A 19,448-nucleotide genomic window follows, 5' to 3' on the forward strand; every position below is an offset into this window, starting at 1 on the left:
AATTTATAAATAACCTAGTTTCTCTTTTATAATCATTTTCTAGAAGTTTTTTATTTAATGGAAGAGTATCAATTTCTATCAGTGAAAGGTAACTATTTGTAGGAAAAGGTGTTGGGAGTTGAAATTAAGTTGAACATGAATCTCTTATTCCCTTTTCACTGTTTCATTGTTGTATACAAAGTATATTCTAGTTGCTGGAAGCTGAAATCATTTTTCTTTTTTTCAATCTTTATTTTGAGAAATTTTAGTTTTTTTACTATTTCTAGATTAAATCTAGTTTCATTTAATGTCTTCAATTATTATTATTATAAGCATTTTGTTCAATTTTAAATCAAATTAATCTTTGTATCAATTTATTTGATCGAAAAAGGTTATTTTAGTTTACTTAATTAAGTAACTGAATATAACAGAGTCATTTCACACATTTCAAAGTCAAAACAAGTTTATTCAGATATAAAATTAATCTCGAAACAACATATACCATTCATTAAATGAATAAATAAAAAAATGGATTTAAAGCAAAGAGCTGTAAAGATTATATATGCGAAAAGCTAAACCAGATCCTTTTGGTTAGCTTTATACTTTTTAATAACTAAGTTGATATTGGATAAGTTTTGTCATCTTGTATTGTTTTGGGTGTACGAATGAGCCACAGCTGGCCATGATAATGAAACAATAAAAGGAAAATTCAGAGTAATTATTTGACATGTTTGTATTAAAAGGAAATAAAAAGGCTGTTAAAATAGAAAAATAAGTTTTTTGGTCTATAATAAAAAAGATAAAATAAAAATAAAAATAGTTAAAAATGATAGTGTTAAGTTAAAGTGAAAGGAGAGAGAGAGAGAGAGATTTGAATGGAGTTTAATGTCCAGGAGGTACCTTTTGACGTTAACCGAAGCCGTCTCCTTTTCACAACAGGCGTGGTCTGACCCCCCGAGCCCCCCCTTGGCACTACACAAAACATAATTAAAAGGAAAAAACATAACAACCCAAATTAACCTTTTAAATTTGTCAGAGAAAGAAAATGAGAAAGGTGCTCTCTCCTTTCTTTCCTCCTCCTACTACACGACCAAAACTATGCCATTACAGGCAAGACCTAAAGTTTGAGACACATCGCACCAAAACCTAGGTAGAATCAACTACTATATTACCTCGGTTCTCTCAACCAACAACACAACGCAAAAACACAAACACACGCTTATTTTCCTTTCTTTCTTTTCTTTTCTTTCCACTTTCCACCCTCTTCAAGATGCCCAGGCCAGGCCCAAGACCATACGAGTGCATGAGGAGAGCTTGGCACAGCGACCGCCACCAACCCATCAGAGGTTCCCTCATTCGACAAATTTTCAGGTTCTTTTTCTTTCTTCTCTTTAATGCTCTATTCCTTCCCTCCGATTCCTAACCGCGCCTCACCTGTTCGATTAGGGTCGCCAATGAGTTTCACTCTCCCTCTACTAAGAACAACAAGGAGTGGCAGCAGAAGCTTCCCGTCGTTGTCCTCAGAGCCGAAGAAATCATCTACTCCAAAGCCAATTCAGAGGTTGTTCTCTCTGTTTCCACCAAATGCATGTCACATTTTCTTAGATCTTTTTCTTTATTTTTTCTTTTCCTTTCCTTAGGCAGAGTACCTTAACCCCGACACGCTCCTCGACCGCCTCAACGATGCCATCAACACTATCATTCGCAGAGAAGAAACCAACGAGACCGGCAAGCTTATGCCACCATGTATCGAAGGTGCTACAAAAAATTTCCTCTCACATTTCCTTTGAAAATTTTCGGAGTCTGCCTGTGTCATATAGGAATTATAAATTTGAGCGCTTTTTTTTGTTTTTTTTATTCTGTTAGCTGCACTTTACCTTGGTTGCAACCCAGAGAGAACATCAAGAAGTGATAGGCACAATAACTCCAGGACTTACCTTACATCGAGGAATCAACAATACCCTTGTTCTGTTTCTCCCGAATCTGTTGCTTCTAGCAATGCTTTAGCCTTTTTTCCAGTGTCGGATTCCAGCCACCAGACCAGCCTAAATAACTACTCTTTATTGAACAACTTTGCTGCTGTTCACCATCACCAACCCTTGGCAGTGCAAAGTAACCCCTCATTGAACTTGGGTTCGGTTTACCCATTGTGTTATGGTTTTGAAGCCCAACAGCCTCGACTGCGGATCAACAACCTAGGGAACACTTACTCTGATACAATCTTTGTTGGCAGACCCGTCATTAGTCCAGCCTTGGAGCCATCTAGAATGGATCCGTTGCGGAACTTGTACTGTGGTAGAGTCCATTGTTCTCCGAACAGAATTGTGAAAGAACCTGCTGTAAGTGTTGCGGAGGATGATAGCAATATAGGCTCTGGCCCAAATTCTGATGTGTTGAATGGGCCTAGCAATGACAACAGAGGAAATATGAGAGAGAGGCCTAGTAGGGAGCACAATATGCCAAATTATCTCCAGGACTACATCACCAAGTAGAAAGATTTCTAGTATTTTCTATTTTGTCAGTATTCACTATATTTGCTGAGCTGTACTTTCTGTTATTGATGCTTTCTGTTTCCACAATTCACGGGTAGCCAATCATTGGTAACGTGAACATTGTTAAATACCCAAACTTGAAATGAATAGAAAAAAAAGAAGAATTTTCATCATCTTTCTCTGTTAATTCTAGGAGGCTCCTTGATCCTCGAAATCAAGGCAACTTATACCTATCAATTTGGTGCTTTCATTGCTCCTCTTCCCATGGCCGAACACAACACACGCTCTAAAACCATTGACGATGCAATTCTCCGCCTCACCCAAAATCAGTCCGCCCTCACCACCTCCCAAAATGAACTCAACACCAAGCTCGACTCCATCATTGCTCACCTCTCCCAGACCGACATCATCAACCCTCAAACCCAATCCCCATCCTCACCATCTTCAACTTCCTTCAAACCTCACATGAAGCTCGAGGTTCCCCGATTTGATGGTCATGATGCTACCGGTTGGATCTTCAAGATCACCCAATTCTTTGAGTACCACTCTACGCCCGAAGAGGATCGACTCAAAGTGGCTTCCTTTTACATGGACGGCGCCGCCCTCAGCTGGTTCCAGTGGGTTCACAAAAATGGCCTGATTCCGTCTTGGCACAATTTCCTTCAAGCCCTGGAAACTCGTTTTGCTCCTTCTTACTATGAGGATCCTCGTGGCCTTCTGTTCAAGCTCACACAAAGCGGTACGGTTAATGATTACCTTACTGAATTTGAACGATTGGCTAGTAGAGTTGTGGGTCTTCCCCCTTCATTTTTGTTAAGCTGTTTTATTTCGGGTCTTTCTCCTGAGATCAAACGGGAGGTTTTGGCTTTGCAACCACTAACCTTTACACAGGCTGCTGCCTTGGCTAAGTTGCAAGAAGATAAATTTCATGACCTGAGAAAAGGTCCCCGGAATCGCTTTTCGTTTCAGCCCTCCCCGATTTCCACTTCTCTGCCACCGCCTCAGGGCGCTCTTCCTCCCCTCTGCTACCCACTCCTTCCAAGACCAACTACAAAAAGCTCTCTCATGAGGAAATGTTAGCTCGTCGTGAGAAAGGCTTGTGTTACAACTGCGACGAAAAGTTCCACCCTGGCCACAAATGCAAGGCACGTTTCTTTCTTTTGGTTGCGGAGGAAACAGAGGTTGATAACACTACCCTTTCTGATTCTTTGGCAGCTCCTGACCCGGATCCTCTCCTTGCCCAAGATATACACAATGAGCTCTCTTCAGCCCAAATTAGCTTCAATGCACTTTCAGGTTTAACGGCACCAGAAGCCCTTCGTCTTTTGGGCCTCATTTCAAAGAAGCAAGTAACTATTCTTGTGGATGGCGGCAGCACTCACAACTTCATCCAAGACCGTGTAGCTAAGTTCCTTAACTTACCACTGCAACCCACCCCACACTAAAGGTGATGGTTGGCAATGGTAGTGTTATTGAATGCCACCAATTTTGTTCGGCTGTTCCAATTTCCATACAGGGCCATATTTTCACTGTTGATCTTCATGTTTTACCCATCAGCGGTGCAGATGTAGTATTGGGCATCCAATGGCTTAAAACCTTGGGCCCAATAGTGACTGACTATTCTCAGTTGACCATGCGTTTCGACAGAGAGGGCCGTACAGTTGAATTAAGTGCAACCTCACCTTCTGGACCTCAACACATTTCCGCCCCTCAACTCAAACGTATTTACGAGACCAACTCTGCAGCAGCTTATTTCCATATCCAGCTTTCACCCACATATTTTCCATCTCAACCATCTACAGTTACCCTTCCTACTCACACACATCCCCACCTCTCCTCTATACTCCACAAATACCAATCACTCTTCATTTCCCCCACCTCTTTACCCCCAACACGCCCAACCGACCATCATATACATCTTTTGCCCCACTCTTCTCCTGTCACGGTGCGCCCTTACCGCTACCCTCATTTTCAAAAGTGCGAGATTGAGAAACAAATTGAGGAACTCCTACACACAGGGCTAATACAACCAAGTCACAGCCCTTTTTCCTCTCCGGTCTTACTTGTTAAAAAAAGGATGGTAGTTGGAGATTTTGTGTGGACTTTCGAGCCCTAAATTCCATCTCTGTGAAGGATAAATTTCCTTTACCTACTATTGATGAACTTTTGGATGAATTAGGTGGTGCAAAGTGGTTCTCCAAGTTGGATCTTCGCCAGGGATTCCATCAAATCCGAATGCACGAGGCTGATATTCATAAAACTGCTTTCCGCACTCACATGGGCCATTACGAGTTTCGGGTCATGCCTTTCGGCCTTTGCAACGCCCCCTCTACTTTTCAAGCAACTATGAATGAATTGTTAAAGCCATTTCTTCGCAAATTCGTCATCGTTTTCTTCGACGATATCTTGGTTTATAGCACCACCTGGGAGGCCCACTTAGACCATCTGGAGCGCACTTTTCAAACCTTACTTCAGGGTCAATTTTTCCTCAAAGGTTCCAAGTGCCTTTTGGCTCAACAGCAACTTGAATATTTGGGCCACATTGTATCGGCACAAGGGGTGGCCGCTGATCCTTCAAAAATTCAAGCCATGGTACAATGGCCCTCCCCAACAACCTTAAAGGCTTTACGTGGCTTTCTTGGTTTGACAGGATTTTATCGTCGTTTCATCAAGGGATACGCTTCTATCGCTGCTCCATTGACAACTTTATTAAAAAAATAGCTTCAACTGGTGCTCTGCTGCCCAATCCGCTTTTGATCAGCTCAAGAAGGCAATGACCGAAGCCCCGGTTCTGGCCCTTCCGAATTTCAAGCTCCCTTTTCAACTTGAGACCGATGCATCGGGTTCTGCTATGGGTGCCGTCCTGATGCAACATGATCATCCTATTGCATTCTTCAGCAAGCCCTTCTGCCCTAGACTACTTCGTTCTTCCACTTATGTCCGTGAATTACATGCCATCACCTCCGCTGTGAAGAAATGGCGCCAATACTTATTAGGCCATCCCTTTGTTATCCTCACGGACCACCGTAGTCTTAAGGAGCTAATGTCCCAATTGATTCAGACTCCTGAGCAGCAAGTTTATCTTTCCAAGTTGTTGGGTTACGACTATACCATACAGTATAGAGCAGGAAAACATAATGTGGTTGCGGATGCCCTTTCTCGCCCCACTGATACTGTGCAGAGTCACTTTTTCATCCTTTCTATGCCTCGCTTCATTTTCTTGGATAGATTACGCCAATCTCTTCAAGACAGCCCTGACTTTGTTTCACTGTTGGCTAAGGTGCGACGCGACCCTGCTTCTTTCCCTCTTTACAGTATTCATAATGATCTTCTCTTGTATGATGGCAAGATATGGTTAAATCACGACAATCCTTTTATCCCTCTTCTTTTGGAAGAATACCACACTACACCCTTGGGGGGTCATATGGGCCTATCCAAAACTATGGCACGTATTCAGGGCAACTTCTTTTGGAAAGGTATGCGTTCAATTGTTCATACTTTCGTCTCTCAGTGTTCCATCTGTCAGCAGACCAAATATGAAACTCAGAAACCAGCTGGTTTATTACAGCCCCTACCACTTCCACATGACACTTGGGAGGATCTTTCTTTAGATTTCATCACTGGATTACCTCCTTCCTTGGGCCATTCTGTAATTCTTGTGGTTGTTGATCGGTTCTCTAAAGGTGCTCATTTTGGTACTCTTCCCACTCATTTCACTGCATTTAAAGTTGCCCAACTCTTCATGGACATGGTTTGCAAGCACCATGGCATCCCACGTAGTCTGGTTTCGGATCGTGATCCGATTTTTATTAGCAGATTCTGGCGTGAATTGTTTCGTTTATGTGGTACAAAGTTGCGTATGAGTACATCGTACCATCCCGAAACTGATGGGCAGACTGAAGTTCTCAATCGCATTTTGGAACAGTATCTCCGCTCTTTTGTGCACGACCATCCTTCCCACTGGGGCAAATACATTTCCCTTGCTGAATGGTCTTATAATACTTCAATCCACTCTGCTACTGGGACCTCTCCTTTCCATATTACCTTTGGCAAACCTCCTCCCTCTATTCCTTTTTATTTAACAGGATCCTCTTCGGTGGAGGCAGTTGATTCCTTACTTACATCTCGCCAAGTTCTTCTTGATCAGTTGCGTGCGAAGCTCGAGAAAGCACAACTGACCATGAAAGCAATAGCAGATCGTCAACGCAGAGATATCTCTTTCCAAGTCGACGATTGGGTTTATGTTCGTTTACGACCATATCGTCAACGATCTCTTCATTCCCCTACCACCCCGAAGTTAACCAAGCGCTACTACGGTCCCTTCCGCATCACTGCTCGCATCGGCCCTGTCGCCTATCAACTCGATCTTCCTCCGAGTTCAAAAATTCACCCTGTGTTTCACTGCTCTCTTTTAAAGCTGCACAAGGGCCCCCTTCCAACTACCCCTACCAGTTTGCCTCCTCTGGCACTAGATAACAAGCCTATTATCGAGCCACTTGCAATTATGGACACCAAAATGGACTCTTCTACCTCACCACCTACTAAGCTTGTTTTAGTCCAATGGAAGGGACTTGCACCTGAGGATACAACTTGGGAGCCTTGGACGGATCTCATTTCTGATTATCACCTTGAGGACAAGGTGCCTTTTGCAGTGGTGGGTATTGATAGCAATATAGGCTCTGGCCCAAATTCTGATGTGTTGAATGGGCCTAGCAATGACAACAGAGGAAATATGAGAGAGAGGCCTAGTAGGGAGCACAATATGCCAAATTATCTCCAGGACTACATCACCAAGTAGAAAGATTTCTAGTATTTTCTATTTTGTCAGTATTCACTATATTTGCTGAGCTGTACTTTCTGTTATTGATGCTTTCTGTTTCCACAATTCACGGGTAGCCAATCATTGGTAACGTGAACATTGTTAAATACCCAAACTTGAAATGAATAGAAAAAAAAGAAGAATTTTCATCATCTTTCTCTGTTAATTCTAGGAGGCTCCTTGATCCTCGAAATCAAGGCAACTTATACCTATCAGAGGAGGAGTCGCGAGCCGGGGAATGTGATTTGTCTTTGAGGTTGGGTGTGTGCTTGCAGACTAACAAAACAAGTTCGGCATATGGCTTAGAAGATGTCAGGCTAAGTGTTTCTCAGGAGGCTAGTAAATTTGGCCGTTCATCTCAACAGATCAATGAAGGTTACTGTTTTTACCCCAGAGGAACTGGTTATGGTACCATTTAGTTGCATGCTTTGGGAACAAGCTTCATTTGGGGAACATAGTTGTCTTTTTTAGTTTCCTTGATAAAATAACAAGTGATTATTTCTTCAAAAGAAGTTAAACCAAATATGCATTTATACCATGACGTCGAGGGTGATCAGAACAGGGGCAACTTTTCAGAAGGGCAATGCGCTTCTAGGTACGGGATGGGCAATTTTGCGGGCAATGACGGTTCCGTCCAATCTGTTTACTGGTACAATTGTTGGGTCAGGTTTGTAGTTTGTCGTTCTTGTCGTAGCATATATGCTTTTGCAATTTTAATTGATCCATGATGTTTCGTCCTCTCACGTGGATTCTCTGTCTGTAGCTCTGCATGTAAAAATTAGGTGGTATTGATTTTCTCTATCATTGCTGCAAAATTGATCTGTATATATTAGCTTGCTTTGTTTTGGTTCTACTTGGTTCAGAAATTGCCAAATTCGAGAAAGGAAAGAGAAACAAATGTCTTAATGAATGTTTATATGCCCCAACTTAATGTGTGGCCTGATTGAATTAAAAAACTGGGGGGGCAAACATGGCAGATGTACTATATTTATGCTATCTGTACCTCTTAAATTCTTATGGTCATCAGTTCAATCTGCTAACTGGAATCACTTTTCAGTTAAGCCTTTGCTTTGCAGAATTATGTTTAATGCAAATGATCAGCCGAGAAAGAGGCCATAAGGTGCATTTTCCATTATAACGGGTGAATCATAAAAGTAAAATAAAAAAGAAAACTTTCACTTTTGTAATACTTAACAGGAATTAATTAGATGTATGACGACATCAGAGATTCAATATTCTTGCTCTTTCTTACACTTGATCTCATTAACACTGAGACTGTCCAATGTAATTGACAACGTTATGTTTGAAGTCAATCAGTCTGTCGTGTTAGTAGAAGCGTGAGTTTCTATATCATAAAAGATAAATATCTGATAACTCATTATTGATGCATTTCAAATTTCCTACTGTGCCCGATAAGACACAGGGCTTTTGATCATCAAACTCAATAATTTAAGAATGAATATTGAGAGTTGCAGGAGCAGAGGTTGGTTCCTGTATGGAATTCAACTCCTGCCTCTACGGTAATAGTAATCTCTACTTTTATGCAAATGAAAATCCTGTGCAGGAATGGCAATAGGTCTGTAAGAGTGCAGGCGCTTTTATGTATTCAATGCAGTTAAACCATTGGAAAAATTGCTCACAGCAAATGATTAAACTTCTGTGAAGTTCTGTAGATGCTTTTTGAATTAATTTGTTATTTAATTATAGCCGGAGTTTCTTATCTTAAAATGCATAATCTTTTAATGCAGATTTTCGTATTATCAGAGTGTAACTCCAATTCCAATTCTAATGAAAAATTATAGACAGACAGGCAAAGCTGATAGACCGTGCAATTAATAATTAAGATCAGTGTCGAACGTGTGACGATAATTCTGGTGTACTGAAGCAGATTGAATCTGTTGGATTTATTCACTTAACATGCCAAAAATGGTGAAAAGAGTTAGTAGATTTAGCCCACTAATTAATTATCTTATGTATCAACTTGGCAGGTTGAAGTTGGGACAAGGTTGATTTACTCGTTGGTTTGGTTGGCTTTATGTATATATAAAACAAATTATATTTTATATTAGTGAAAATGAATAGTATGTATATATGTAAAACAATAAAATGAGTAAAACGTATTAGAAATTAAATTAGTGTTTCTTAAAATATTTTTCATTTATTTTGATATTTTAGATTGGAAAATGTTATTTGGACAACAAAAGTTTGACACAATTTTGACAACGGCGACGTGGCAGCTGTGCATTGGCTCAGTGAACCGGGGTGAGGGGTATTTTGGGTTTTTTCTGGTTTGTTTTCAATTCACTGAGCCAATGCACAGCTGCCACGTCGCCGTTGTCAAAATTGTGTCAAACTTTTGTTGTCCAAATAACATTTTCCTTTTAGATTTGTATCTATTTCACGCTAGGGAAAGTACTTCATGATTTAAACTTTGAAGCAATTTTAGTAAACTTTTGATGTACTCTTTTGAGTGATTTGAATGCAGCCCACCCTTTTAAAAAAACTATACATTTATTAGAAAAGCCTAAAACATTGAGTGTAACCACTAAGAAGAGAGATTAGGAAAATTTCCCCCAATTCACACACTAGATTTTGTGTTGCTTTTGTTATTTTTGTGTAGTTTTGCAAGGATGTCTAAGTCCCCCAAAAGACTTCGGGAAGGAGGGAGTGTGAATATGGAAAGACAACAAGAAACCCGTAAACAACTCTTGAATTATTGGAGCAAGAAAGACTTGAAATCTAAAATATAAAAAATGAAAGAAGGGGAAGAAAACCTTCAAGAGCTTATTTCATGTATGAAAATGAGAGAGATGATTTCTACCGCCAAGAAAGGAGGGTGCAAGGAGAGAAATAGGAGTGAGCAAAATGAACTGTATTGAATTAAATTGTTAAAAATTGTTAGTGAATGAAAAAATAGTTTGTTTGAGCTGAAGAATATAGACAAACTAAACTGAACTATATGTTCAACAAAATCACATTGTACTAAATTGCATTAAAAATGGTCAAATTCGTCAACTCAAATAAATTCGACTGAATTTTGGCCAAGGCTGATTGAGTCAAATTTGGATTAGGTCTTACTCTGTCAATTTTGATCGAATTTCGATTGGTGATGACTCTCGAATTTAGGTTAGACATGACTTGGTCAAATTCGACCAAATTTCAATCTTGGTCGATTCTGTCGAATTTGACCAAATCTTGACCGTGATTGAATTTGGCCAAATTTTGATTGTAGCCTAGCCAATCCCGTTTTGACCTTTGGTCCAGACCATCCCATCTCGATCTTTGACCTAACTAGTCTGTTTTGACCTTTGACCTAAACTAGTCCGTCTCGATCTTCAACCTATATGCCTATGTGCTACTATGCATTTCATCAAAGTAGTTTTAAGTTAACGAGTAGTTAATTGAACTACAACTTTAGAGGTTCAATTTTTCAAAACGGAACTATAAAATGGTTTAGTTCACTTTTTTATTATAAATGGTTAAGTATTTTTAGTATTTTTTTTCTTTTTTCTTTAGATTTTAAAGGCTATGTCTTGTTTTTGTAGAATCCATTGATATTGAAGACGACGAGAAGATGTTAATAGTCACTTGTGACGCATTAAAATTGTTTGAAAAAAAAGGTTTATATTCATACATTATAAAAAAAAGATTTGATTCTTCAAATTCAAATGTTGAGACAAGAAAACAAAAGTATGGAGGATGCTCCTTGTTAATTGTAAGATTGATAAAGGGTTAGATCCAACCATGACAAGGTTGATGAAAGAGCCAAATCAAGACATTCAAGATGTAGTTAAATTTTATCATTATAGATCTTTGGAGGAGCTTGTCCACCATGAAAGTGAAAAATCTTAAGAGGAGGAATTCTAACACAAGATTCTCTTCATATTTCACATGAAACTCACCATAAAAGGATAAGAAGGAAGAGGAAAGGTCATCTTAAGGTAAGCATTCCAAAACTTCTCATTTTTTTTTATTCTTGTCTTCTTTCTCTTATCTCCCTCACATAACTCCTCAATCTTCTTCTTCACATCATAAAATTAAAGACCTTACATTTTCTTCATCTAAACCTAATTTTCAAGAACAGAGAAGTAAAACAAAATATTTTAAATGTTTGGATTATGAAAATATTGCATCAACAAAAATAATTATGATGTTGAAAGATAACGGGGAAATAAGTTTACAACATTTTTCATCTTCATCTTCATCTTCTTATTCCTCTAAGTGATAAAAAGTGGGAGTTATCTTCAATTGAAGATGATTTCTTATTAATTAAGCTTAGGCTTAAACATAATAATAAAGATTTAAAAGAAACTTAAAGTCAAAATACTTTTAAACGTAAAATGCCTTATCATGAAAAAACAAAACTTACACCTTTATTATTGATGAAGGAAGTTATACCAATGTAAAAGTCAAATGATGGTAAAAAACTTCAACTTACTAGCACTCCTAATGCTAAACCTTGCAAGCTACATTGATTAAGTGAAAAAAAGTGAGATTGATGTAAACCAACATGTACTTATATATCCTTTTCCATTCACCACATGTGCTTCTTGGAAGGTTACTCATAATCTTTTTCATACTTTTAGAAACTACCTTTTGTTTCTTCATAATTTTAAGGAATCATCTCTATATTAAGATTAATTAGGAGTTAATTAAGTGTTAAACATACCAACAATTGAGTTAATTTTAACTTAAGTAGTCTTATATGTTTGTATTTGAGTTTCCTAGTGTTTCTAAAATTTGAAAGGTATCATTTCCTATTCTTCACCATGACAACTCATTATAAAAGAGAGTCATTCCCTTTTGTAAAAATTATTTTTGAAGAGGAAATAAAATTCTCCTTTTTGAAAGCTCAACCTTGACAGTCTTAAGAGTTCTATGCTCTTCTTCTTTCCTAAGTCTCACTCTATTTTCTTTTTAAATTAGTTACTTGTTCCTCTTTTGTTTCTTTTATTTCAATAAGGGCCACAAACATAAGCATGAGTTCCGTTTGTTTCCACCATTGAAACCTTTTATTTCATGGTTGTTTAAATTCCCCACACTTTCTTGAGTTAATTAAGATTACACCAACTTTCTAAGATTCATATCAAATATTGAATTGGACAACTAACTTTTGGAAATATTTGAACATTAATTGTTTTTGGCTTTCATATACACCACATTGTCGCCCATTTTCTTCATCCTTTTCACTATTTTCACCTAATGAAGAACCTTCCTTCACTCAATTTATGTTTTCATATTGGTAACAATTTCAATTACCTAAAGCATTAATGAAATGTCATACATAATCCTTAAAAAAGGTCAATAATCCTATCAAAACATTGTCATTGAAAAACATCAGTATGTCATGTTCTAGTCGATTTATGACTCTAACTACATTTTATTTATCATACAATTGATGTTGTTTCTATCTAACAAAGTGTTAACATTTCTTTAATTTTTATACTTCCCTTAAAATTTATTAAAAAAAGTTTAATAATAAAATTCGTAAGATAAAAAAATTGTGACAAAATGTGTAATTAAGTTAAAACTAATGCGTTTAGTTAATTTTTACGAGTAATAAATTATAATCTTATCTTTTGCACTACCCCTTACACATTTTTTCACAGTTAATTAATTATTTTTCTTGTATCTATTTTCTTCTTTAAACGGAGATTTTTTCCATGTTAACTGAACCTTTTTTTTATGTTTTACCTTTATCTCTAAATTAATTTTTAATTAGTTTTTTTACAACTTTCATGTTAAAAAGAATTTTATTTAATAATTTAAATAATTTGATGAAAAATTAGAATACATAATTTGTATTTAAAGTATTATTTTATCACAACTTTAATTATGTATAATTCAATTATTTATTATAGATTTTAATATATAAAAATATTATCCTACATTACACAAGCAAAGGTAAGAAGAAGAAATAAGAGGACAGGTGGCAAGAGATAGAGCACCGTGACCCTACTCAGTGCCCAACTACTTCTCCGCTTTGTGTCCTAACTCCCAACCCACGTCTTCTTCTTCGTAACCTTAGTCCTCCTCAAGATCCCAAACACAACACCAAGCATTACAATTCCCCAATTTCAGACTCACCGGAATTAAAAAAATTCTAGCAAAAAAAAAGTTTGTTTTCTTTTTCTTTCTCCTTGGTCCTGTGTTATTGTTTTCTTTCCCCCTTTTTTTTTAAAAAGATAAGTTTTTTTTTGTGCTGAATTTTGCAGGTGAAAAATGGCGAGCTTAGTAGAGCAAGAGGGTGATGCTAGCGAGGAAATTTTCACTTTGGAGCTACCTGCTCCACCTGGTTGGAAGAAGAAGGTTTGCCACTGTTTCTCTTCCTGTTATTAATGCACTGCTTCGCTTTGACTATTTCGTTTCAGGGGGATTCACTACTTAATTCACTTTAATAGGCGGATTTTGTGTCCCCCTTCTTGCTTTGGCTTCAATGTGGGTCCTTTTTTTCTCTCTCTCGCCATATTCGGTCTGCACTGCGTGATTTCAATACTCTGTGACTTTACGTAAATTAGGGCTTTTGGTACTTTTGGCTAGTTTGTGTTGAATTGTCTATGTTGAATAAACGTGCTTCAAAATTCTCATGAAATACATCCTGAGAAATTATATGACAGACGAGTGTCAATTGTTTGTTAGGGTTCTCTGGTCTCGCCCTATATTTTCCATATTCGGAAATGCGTTTTGATTGATTCTATTGTGGGTCTTATGTAAATATATCCACAGACACGTTTATAACCTTTATATGCGAAATTGGTAATGTATTATTTATAGGACTAACGCCTTTATATTGAAATTTTGACACGAATGAAAATGTTTTTGGCTTTGGATTTTTATGTTTTTCAATCAGTAATAAGGGGTTATCACTGGACTCGAGTTGACTTTTTTTGTTCCAGCATACTTGTTTATTGCATTAAACTTGTTTTGAATTTGGCAGCTTATCGCAGGATAATGATTAGTATTTTCTAGCTGGAATAGTTTTGTTGATTGTTTTTCCCTCCAGAAACAAGTAAAGTGTGTACCAATCGTGAAATAAATTCCTTTTTCATTATGATAAATGAATGTAACGTAGCTTTTCAGAAAGAAACAATAGTAATTTACGATGAATTGCTGGAATGAAGTCAGCATTTTGTGTTTTGCTAGATGCTTTTTGCAAATATTTATTATTGGGGAATTGTGATTGGTTTTTATGGAGGTGAGAAAAGAAGAGAAGCGACACAAATTTGGAAAATGTCTAAAATCATTTCATGTATGAGATTTAAAGTAATTTTTCATCTCAGAGTTTTGTTCTCAAAGTTATGTTTTTGTAGTGTTGTACCATCTCTCTAGTATACCCAGCTGATTTTCTGAATTTTTTCTAGCATTCATCCCTCATGAAATTACTTTGCATAAAATAATTAAGCAGTTCTTACTTGACTTTAATTGTTTTGAATGCATTGAATGACTGGTTAAAAGGAAAAATATTTTGGAAGCTGCGTGCTACTCTAGATTAGCTCTTCTGAGCTGGTTAGGTTGGACTCCAAGCTACTGTTGTTAGGATTGTGTGATTGCAGTCATGTCATGTCGTCATGGATTAGCGATTCCGTACGAATCAAAGCAGACAGAAAAGTGGGTTAGTCACTTAGGAGTCAATTGAACTGCAATCATGGGGCAGTGGAGCAGAGCAATCCCCCAATGCTCCTGAAGAATTTTTCACAGCCGTAATGCAACCTGTTGCTACAAAAATCATGGCATTTTGTGGACTTAGCAACTACTCCTGCACTTTGATTTGTGGATGGCCTTCATCGCCACCCTTTACTTGCCACTGAAGTCCCAATGCTCCCACATATGTGTTCTGCCATCTGCCATGAGAAATTAAGGTTGCAATTTGGCTTTCACAACTGCCGTAGCTACCACTTCGTTTAGAAGTTGGTGGGTCCTTGGGGGATTAGGGTTTCACTTGCACTGCATAGCTGCTTTTGAGGGTACTTAGCTACCACTTGGTAGAATGGTCGTAGGGTTTCAGTGGAATTAAGCTCACACATTTCTGTTTCATCTTTCTGGTTTTATTTATTGGGACTCAATTTGAACCCAATTTAGTTTTTTTTGTCTTTTTATGTAAAACATTAATATAATATAAAAATTAAATAATAATAACAACCAAAAAGTATAACAGTATTAAATGTATAATAAATTATTGAAAGCAATATATATAATAAACTGATTAACAATAAGAACTTAAAAATGTATGATATAATAAGTTAAAGAATAATAGTATTAAAAATTATGTATTGTTTTGATTGGGAACGTAGGATAGTACAATATTTGCTACAATCCCGAAGTTGAGTTTTCAATCCCGAAGTTGAGTTTTATGACCTCAAGAAGTTATGCAAGCCCTGTATCAGCCAGTCAATTATCTGATTTTTTTTAACGACTAAAATCGATAAATTTACTGGACATCAAAAAATTCAATAGGCCATTCTTTTCACTGCTATAATGCATTGGTTAGGTTTAAATTTTTAGAGGCTGTATGGCACATTTCCATTGAAATGTTTCTTACAAAATCATAAAATCATGTATATGCAATATCATTAAAATGTTTATGATGGTCCAACATCAGATTGGCCGCCAGTCATGATACATTTGGAAAGAAGAAATTGATTAAATACAAAATTGGAAATAAGAGTTCAGTTAAGAAATGAAAAATTCTAACTGAATAGTCTATTGCTGTTAAAAGATTGGTGATGGAGAGCTGTGATAGTGCCATTAGGGATTGAGAAATGAGCAAGTTTGGGGAGAGAGGGGGGGAGATAGGAAGAATCTTTCATGAGAGTAGTTTGTTTTAATGTTTTAAATACCATTCTATAGGGGGGTAGCAGAGTGGTTTTCTGTAGAAGCAGTGGTTGACCAAGTAGTGACTTGAATAGCAGTTGTAGTGAACAGGATAGCAGCACTATGCGTTGATCTCCGAAATACCCTCTGAGAAGAGAAGTTAGTGATACTTTGGTTTAAAATGCTGATACATTTCCTCTGTATTCTTCCTTCTTTCCTTATTTGTTTCTTTTATGTTCTTTGTTGCTGGGTTCTTTAATGAGGAGTTTGCTCCTCATGTGATATCCCTAAAATCTGCAGTGAAATACCAGATTCTATTAGTTTTGTTAATAATACTATTTGGATGATATCTGAACGTGATTGGAAGATACCCTAGAAAACTACCTTATATTAATGTTGTATTAATATTAATGATGTAAACTTTAGTTGAAGGGTTTGAAAAGGGGGTGGATCTTTCCACTCAAGCTTCAAGAGGCTCAAGAGAGAAGTTAAGAGAAAGAAACTTGCACCTCTGAAGATTTGGGTTAGGTTCTTGGTATGTTTATGATGACTAGGTTTGGTTCCATCAAGTCTTGAGTATAGTCACTAATTCTTGATAAGACCAAATTGTTCAGAGGAAAAACCCTAGCAGAGAAATTTCTCGTTCTCAGTGATAACTAAAACATTATGTTCATTCAATTCATTCCTAAATTATTTACACTATGCATTTGGAAGTAAATAAATGAATTTTTTTTTCTAAATATTGCAAGCATAACTAATATGTCTAGGTGGTTAAGTGAATCATAGTTAAGCTTGAGGTCAAGGGTCCCATTCCTACATTTAATTATTTTAATATTTTGTACATTTTAATATTTAATAAGCCTTGTATTAGTCTTGGGCTTCTATCTGGTCATGGGTTTGGGCTTGGTCTTTACTGTCCACTTCAAGGATGTTCCCCTTCCCTCTTAGTCTTGTCCCCATTCCTAACACAATTATTCAAGCAAAATCTTTTATTATGATTGTTCTTTTTTGTTTGATCTTTCCTGTAAGATGATAATTAGAAAATTACATACTGTACTTGATTGCAGTTCGTCCCAAAGAAAGCTGGTACTCCAAAAAAAAATGAGATTGTGTTCACTGCACCAACAGGAGAGGATATCAATAACAGGAAGCAGTTGGAAAAATATTTGAAGGCACACCCTGGTGGTCCAGCTGTATCAGAATTTGATTGGGGCACTGGTGAGACCCCAAGAAGATCCGCAAGAATCAGTGAGAAGGCGAAGGCAGCTCCTCCAACAGAAAGCAAACCCCCAAAGAAACGTAGTAAAAGAACACCAGCTTCGCAGAAAGAAACTTCCGAGGAGGAAAAAGAAGAGGACACAAAGGAAACGGAGATGCAAGCAGATGACGAAATCGCTAAGGTTGATGAAGATATAGAGAAGGAAAATAATGTGGTAACGGAAAATCAAGATGACAAGACTGCAGAGGATACAAATATCAACAAATCAACTAATCCTGGAGATGTTAAAGCTGGAGAAAACGTTGAGGTACGTACTGATGAGGAAAAATCCAATGCTGCTGATGGAGAACCACACGCATTGAAAGATGAAGTTGTTGACAAAGGAACTGAGGGTGCAGTTTCTCTGAGAAATGATGAAGAAAAGATTGGGCAACCACGGGAAGAGACAAAAGAATATCACAGGTCTGGGGAGCCAGAGAAATCTGAAACATGCAGTACTGCTGACAAAACAGTTGAAGTGGAAGGAGTGAATACAGAAGAATACATCAAAAGTACTAGTAAACTTGAAGAAGTTGAGAAAATAGAAGGAACGAAAGTGAATAGTGAAGAACATGACAAGCTTGATGATATAAATAAGAAGGTTGAAGCTGAGTTGACTGAGAATGGCAATCATGGGAGTTGAACTGGTGAGGTCAAAGCCTGGAGCAGGCAATAGATTAATAAGCTCTAGGCGTCTCCTCATTCTGACCCTTCTAAATCTGTTTGAAGATGACTGTAGTTTTTGTTAATGTTATATATCTGATTGTTTATTGAAACTACAATATACAGTTACAGAGCATAGCCATGTATATACCATCTGTGCATGTATTGGACAGATGTGTAGCTTGTAGTTGCTGTTGTCACATGAGGTAAGATGTATGATATGAACCTCAATCATATGTAAGGCAGTGGTCCTAAATATCCTAGTCTTATGCTATTATGGTAGGTATTGTCTAAGTAATTTGGTCCTGTTTGAACAACGGTTCATATGGAATTACCATTTTCTGTTTCATGGATTTGGATTATTTCACTTTTCTAAATCACGTGAAAGTGATTAATTATGAATTATTCTGTTTTTAAACCTTTAACCCACAAAAATTTGTTTGAACTCATTCCAACTTTTAAAGACAAAGTATTGATTTATATAGGTATTATCTACTTTTCAATGGCAAAAGGAAATGGATATTGACATTTTTCTACTCCAAAGCATTTTTCTTAGATAAATAATAAACTATTGAAAATAAAAGATAAAACGATTCATTTATATTACTTCTATAAAAAAAGGGGTTCATGAAAACAAAGAAATAAATATTTCAAAATAAAATATTTTTAGGCGTTAAAATAACACATACAAATGTTTTATGATAAAAATTACAAAACTTTAAGAGAAATTAAAATGAAACTCCTCTCATGAATTCGTGAGTTAAGATCAACCTACACGGAGGTCATATATGAGCTTGATCTTGTCTATATGGAAGACAGTGAAGACTTTGAATAATGGATGAATCCTGTAGACATCTTTGAGTTTGAAATCAGTTGCTACAGTGCAATCAGTTGTATTAGCAATGTGCAAGGAACGTTTTCTTTGCATTTTAGTCTTGCCAACTTGCATAATAGTTTTCTATTCTGAGCCTCAGATTCAAGCTTCTATTCTCTGGAGTGAGAATCATTGTCTAAAGGCCGTTTTGGATGCTGCTGGTGCTCTTCTTAAACAGCCCTTCAAGCACCAGAGCCCTTCATGATGAAGCTGCTCGATGGAAAGCAATGACTGACTACATTCTTGCTCTGTCTTTCGTGCCAACAACTTCGTCTATTTATCATCCAATGATGAAGACATGGAAAAGGTTGACTAGATTCGGTCATTTTGTTTGTCAATGACTTTATTATTGATGCTTAAAGAAAAGGGAGAAATGCATATGATAATGTTCAGGGATGAATATGTTTTTTATGATAAGAAAAAGGGAGTTTACAAAATTAAGGGGAGCAAGCAATCCTTAGGGGAGCATTTCAAGTTGATGAGTTGTATTTTTTTTTGTTTGCTTAGAAAATGTAACAAATGTTATAAAATTTGATTTTATGATTGAAGTTT

The 19,448-nt window shown here is 37.0% G+C and overlaps 2 protein-coding genes across 2 annotated transcripts; both read left to right on the plus strand.

Annotated features, from left to right (window-relative positions):
- The first annotated feature begins 991 nt into the window (after positions 1-991).
- Positions 992-8,143, plus strand: LOC124845175 (uncharacterized). Its single transcript, XM_088106012.1, has 5 exons — positions 992-1,350; positions 1,426-1,540; positions 1,620-1,734; positions 1,846-2,340; positions 7,507-8,143. The coding sequence occupies exons 1-5, from the start codon at positions 1,250-1,252 to the stop codon at positions 7,707-7,709; spliced, it is 1,029 nt and encodes a 342-aa protein (XP_087962138.1). The 5' UTR covers positions 992-1,249; the 3' UTR covers positions 7,710-8,143.
- A 5,108-nt stretch (positions 8,144-13,251) lies between these two features.
- Positions 13,252-18,375, plus strand: LOC124845173 (uncharacterized). Its single transcript, XM_047322239.2, has 3 exons — positions 13,252-13,407; positions 13,506-13,599; positions 17,169-18,375. The coding sequence occupies exons 2-3, from the start codon at positions 13,513-13,515 to the stop codon at positions 18,000-18,002; spliced, it is 921 nt and encodes a 306-aa protein (XP_047178195.1). The 5' UTR covers positions 13,252-13,407; positions 13,506-13,512; the 3' UTR covers positions 18,003-18,375.
- The last annotated feature ends 1,073 nt before the right edge of the window (positions 18,376-19,448 follow it).

Source organism: Vigna umbellata, chromosome 2 (genome assembly GCF_029865625.1).
Source record: "Vigna umbellata cultivar VRB3 chromosome 2, Vumbellata_1.0, whole genome shotgun sequence".
Taxonomy (NCBI): domain Eukaryota; kingdom Viridiplantae; phylum Streptophyta; class Magnoliopsida; order Fabales; family Fabaceae; genus Vigna; species Vigna umbellata.

Excerpts from the sequence above, each read along its gene's own strand:
- LOC124845173 (XM_047322239.2), top strand. The coding sequence starts at position 13,513 with ATGGCGAGCTTAGTAGAGCAAGAGGGTGATGCTAGCGAGGAAATTTTC. Across the intron at positions 13,600-17,168 it reads CACCTGGTTGGAAGAAGAAG|TTCGTCCCAAAGAAAGCTGG; the intron begins GTTTGCCACTGT and ends ACTTGATTGCAG.
- LOC124845175 (XM_088106012.1), top strand. The coding sequence starts at position 1,250 with ATGCCCAGGCCAGGCCCAAGACCATACGAGTGCATGAGGAGAGCTTGG. Across the intron at positions 1,541-1,619 it reads ACTCCAAAGCCAATTCAGAG|GCAGAGTACCTTAACCCCGA; the intron begins GTTGTTCTCTCT and ends TCCTTTCCTTAG. Across the intron at positions 2,341-7,506 it reads AAGTGTTGCGGAGGATGATA|AGGAGGAGTCGCGAGCCGGG; the intron begins GCAATATAGGCT and ends TATACCTATCAG.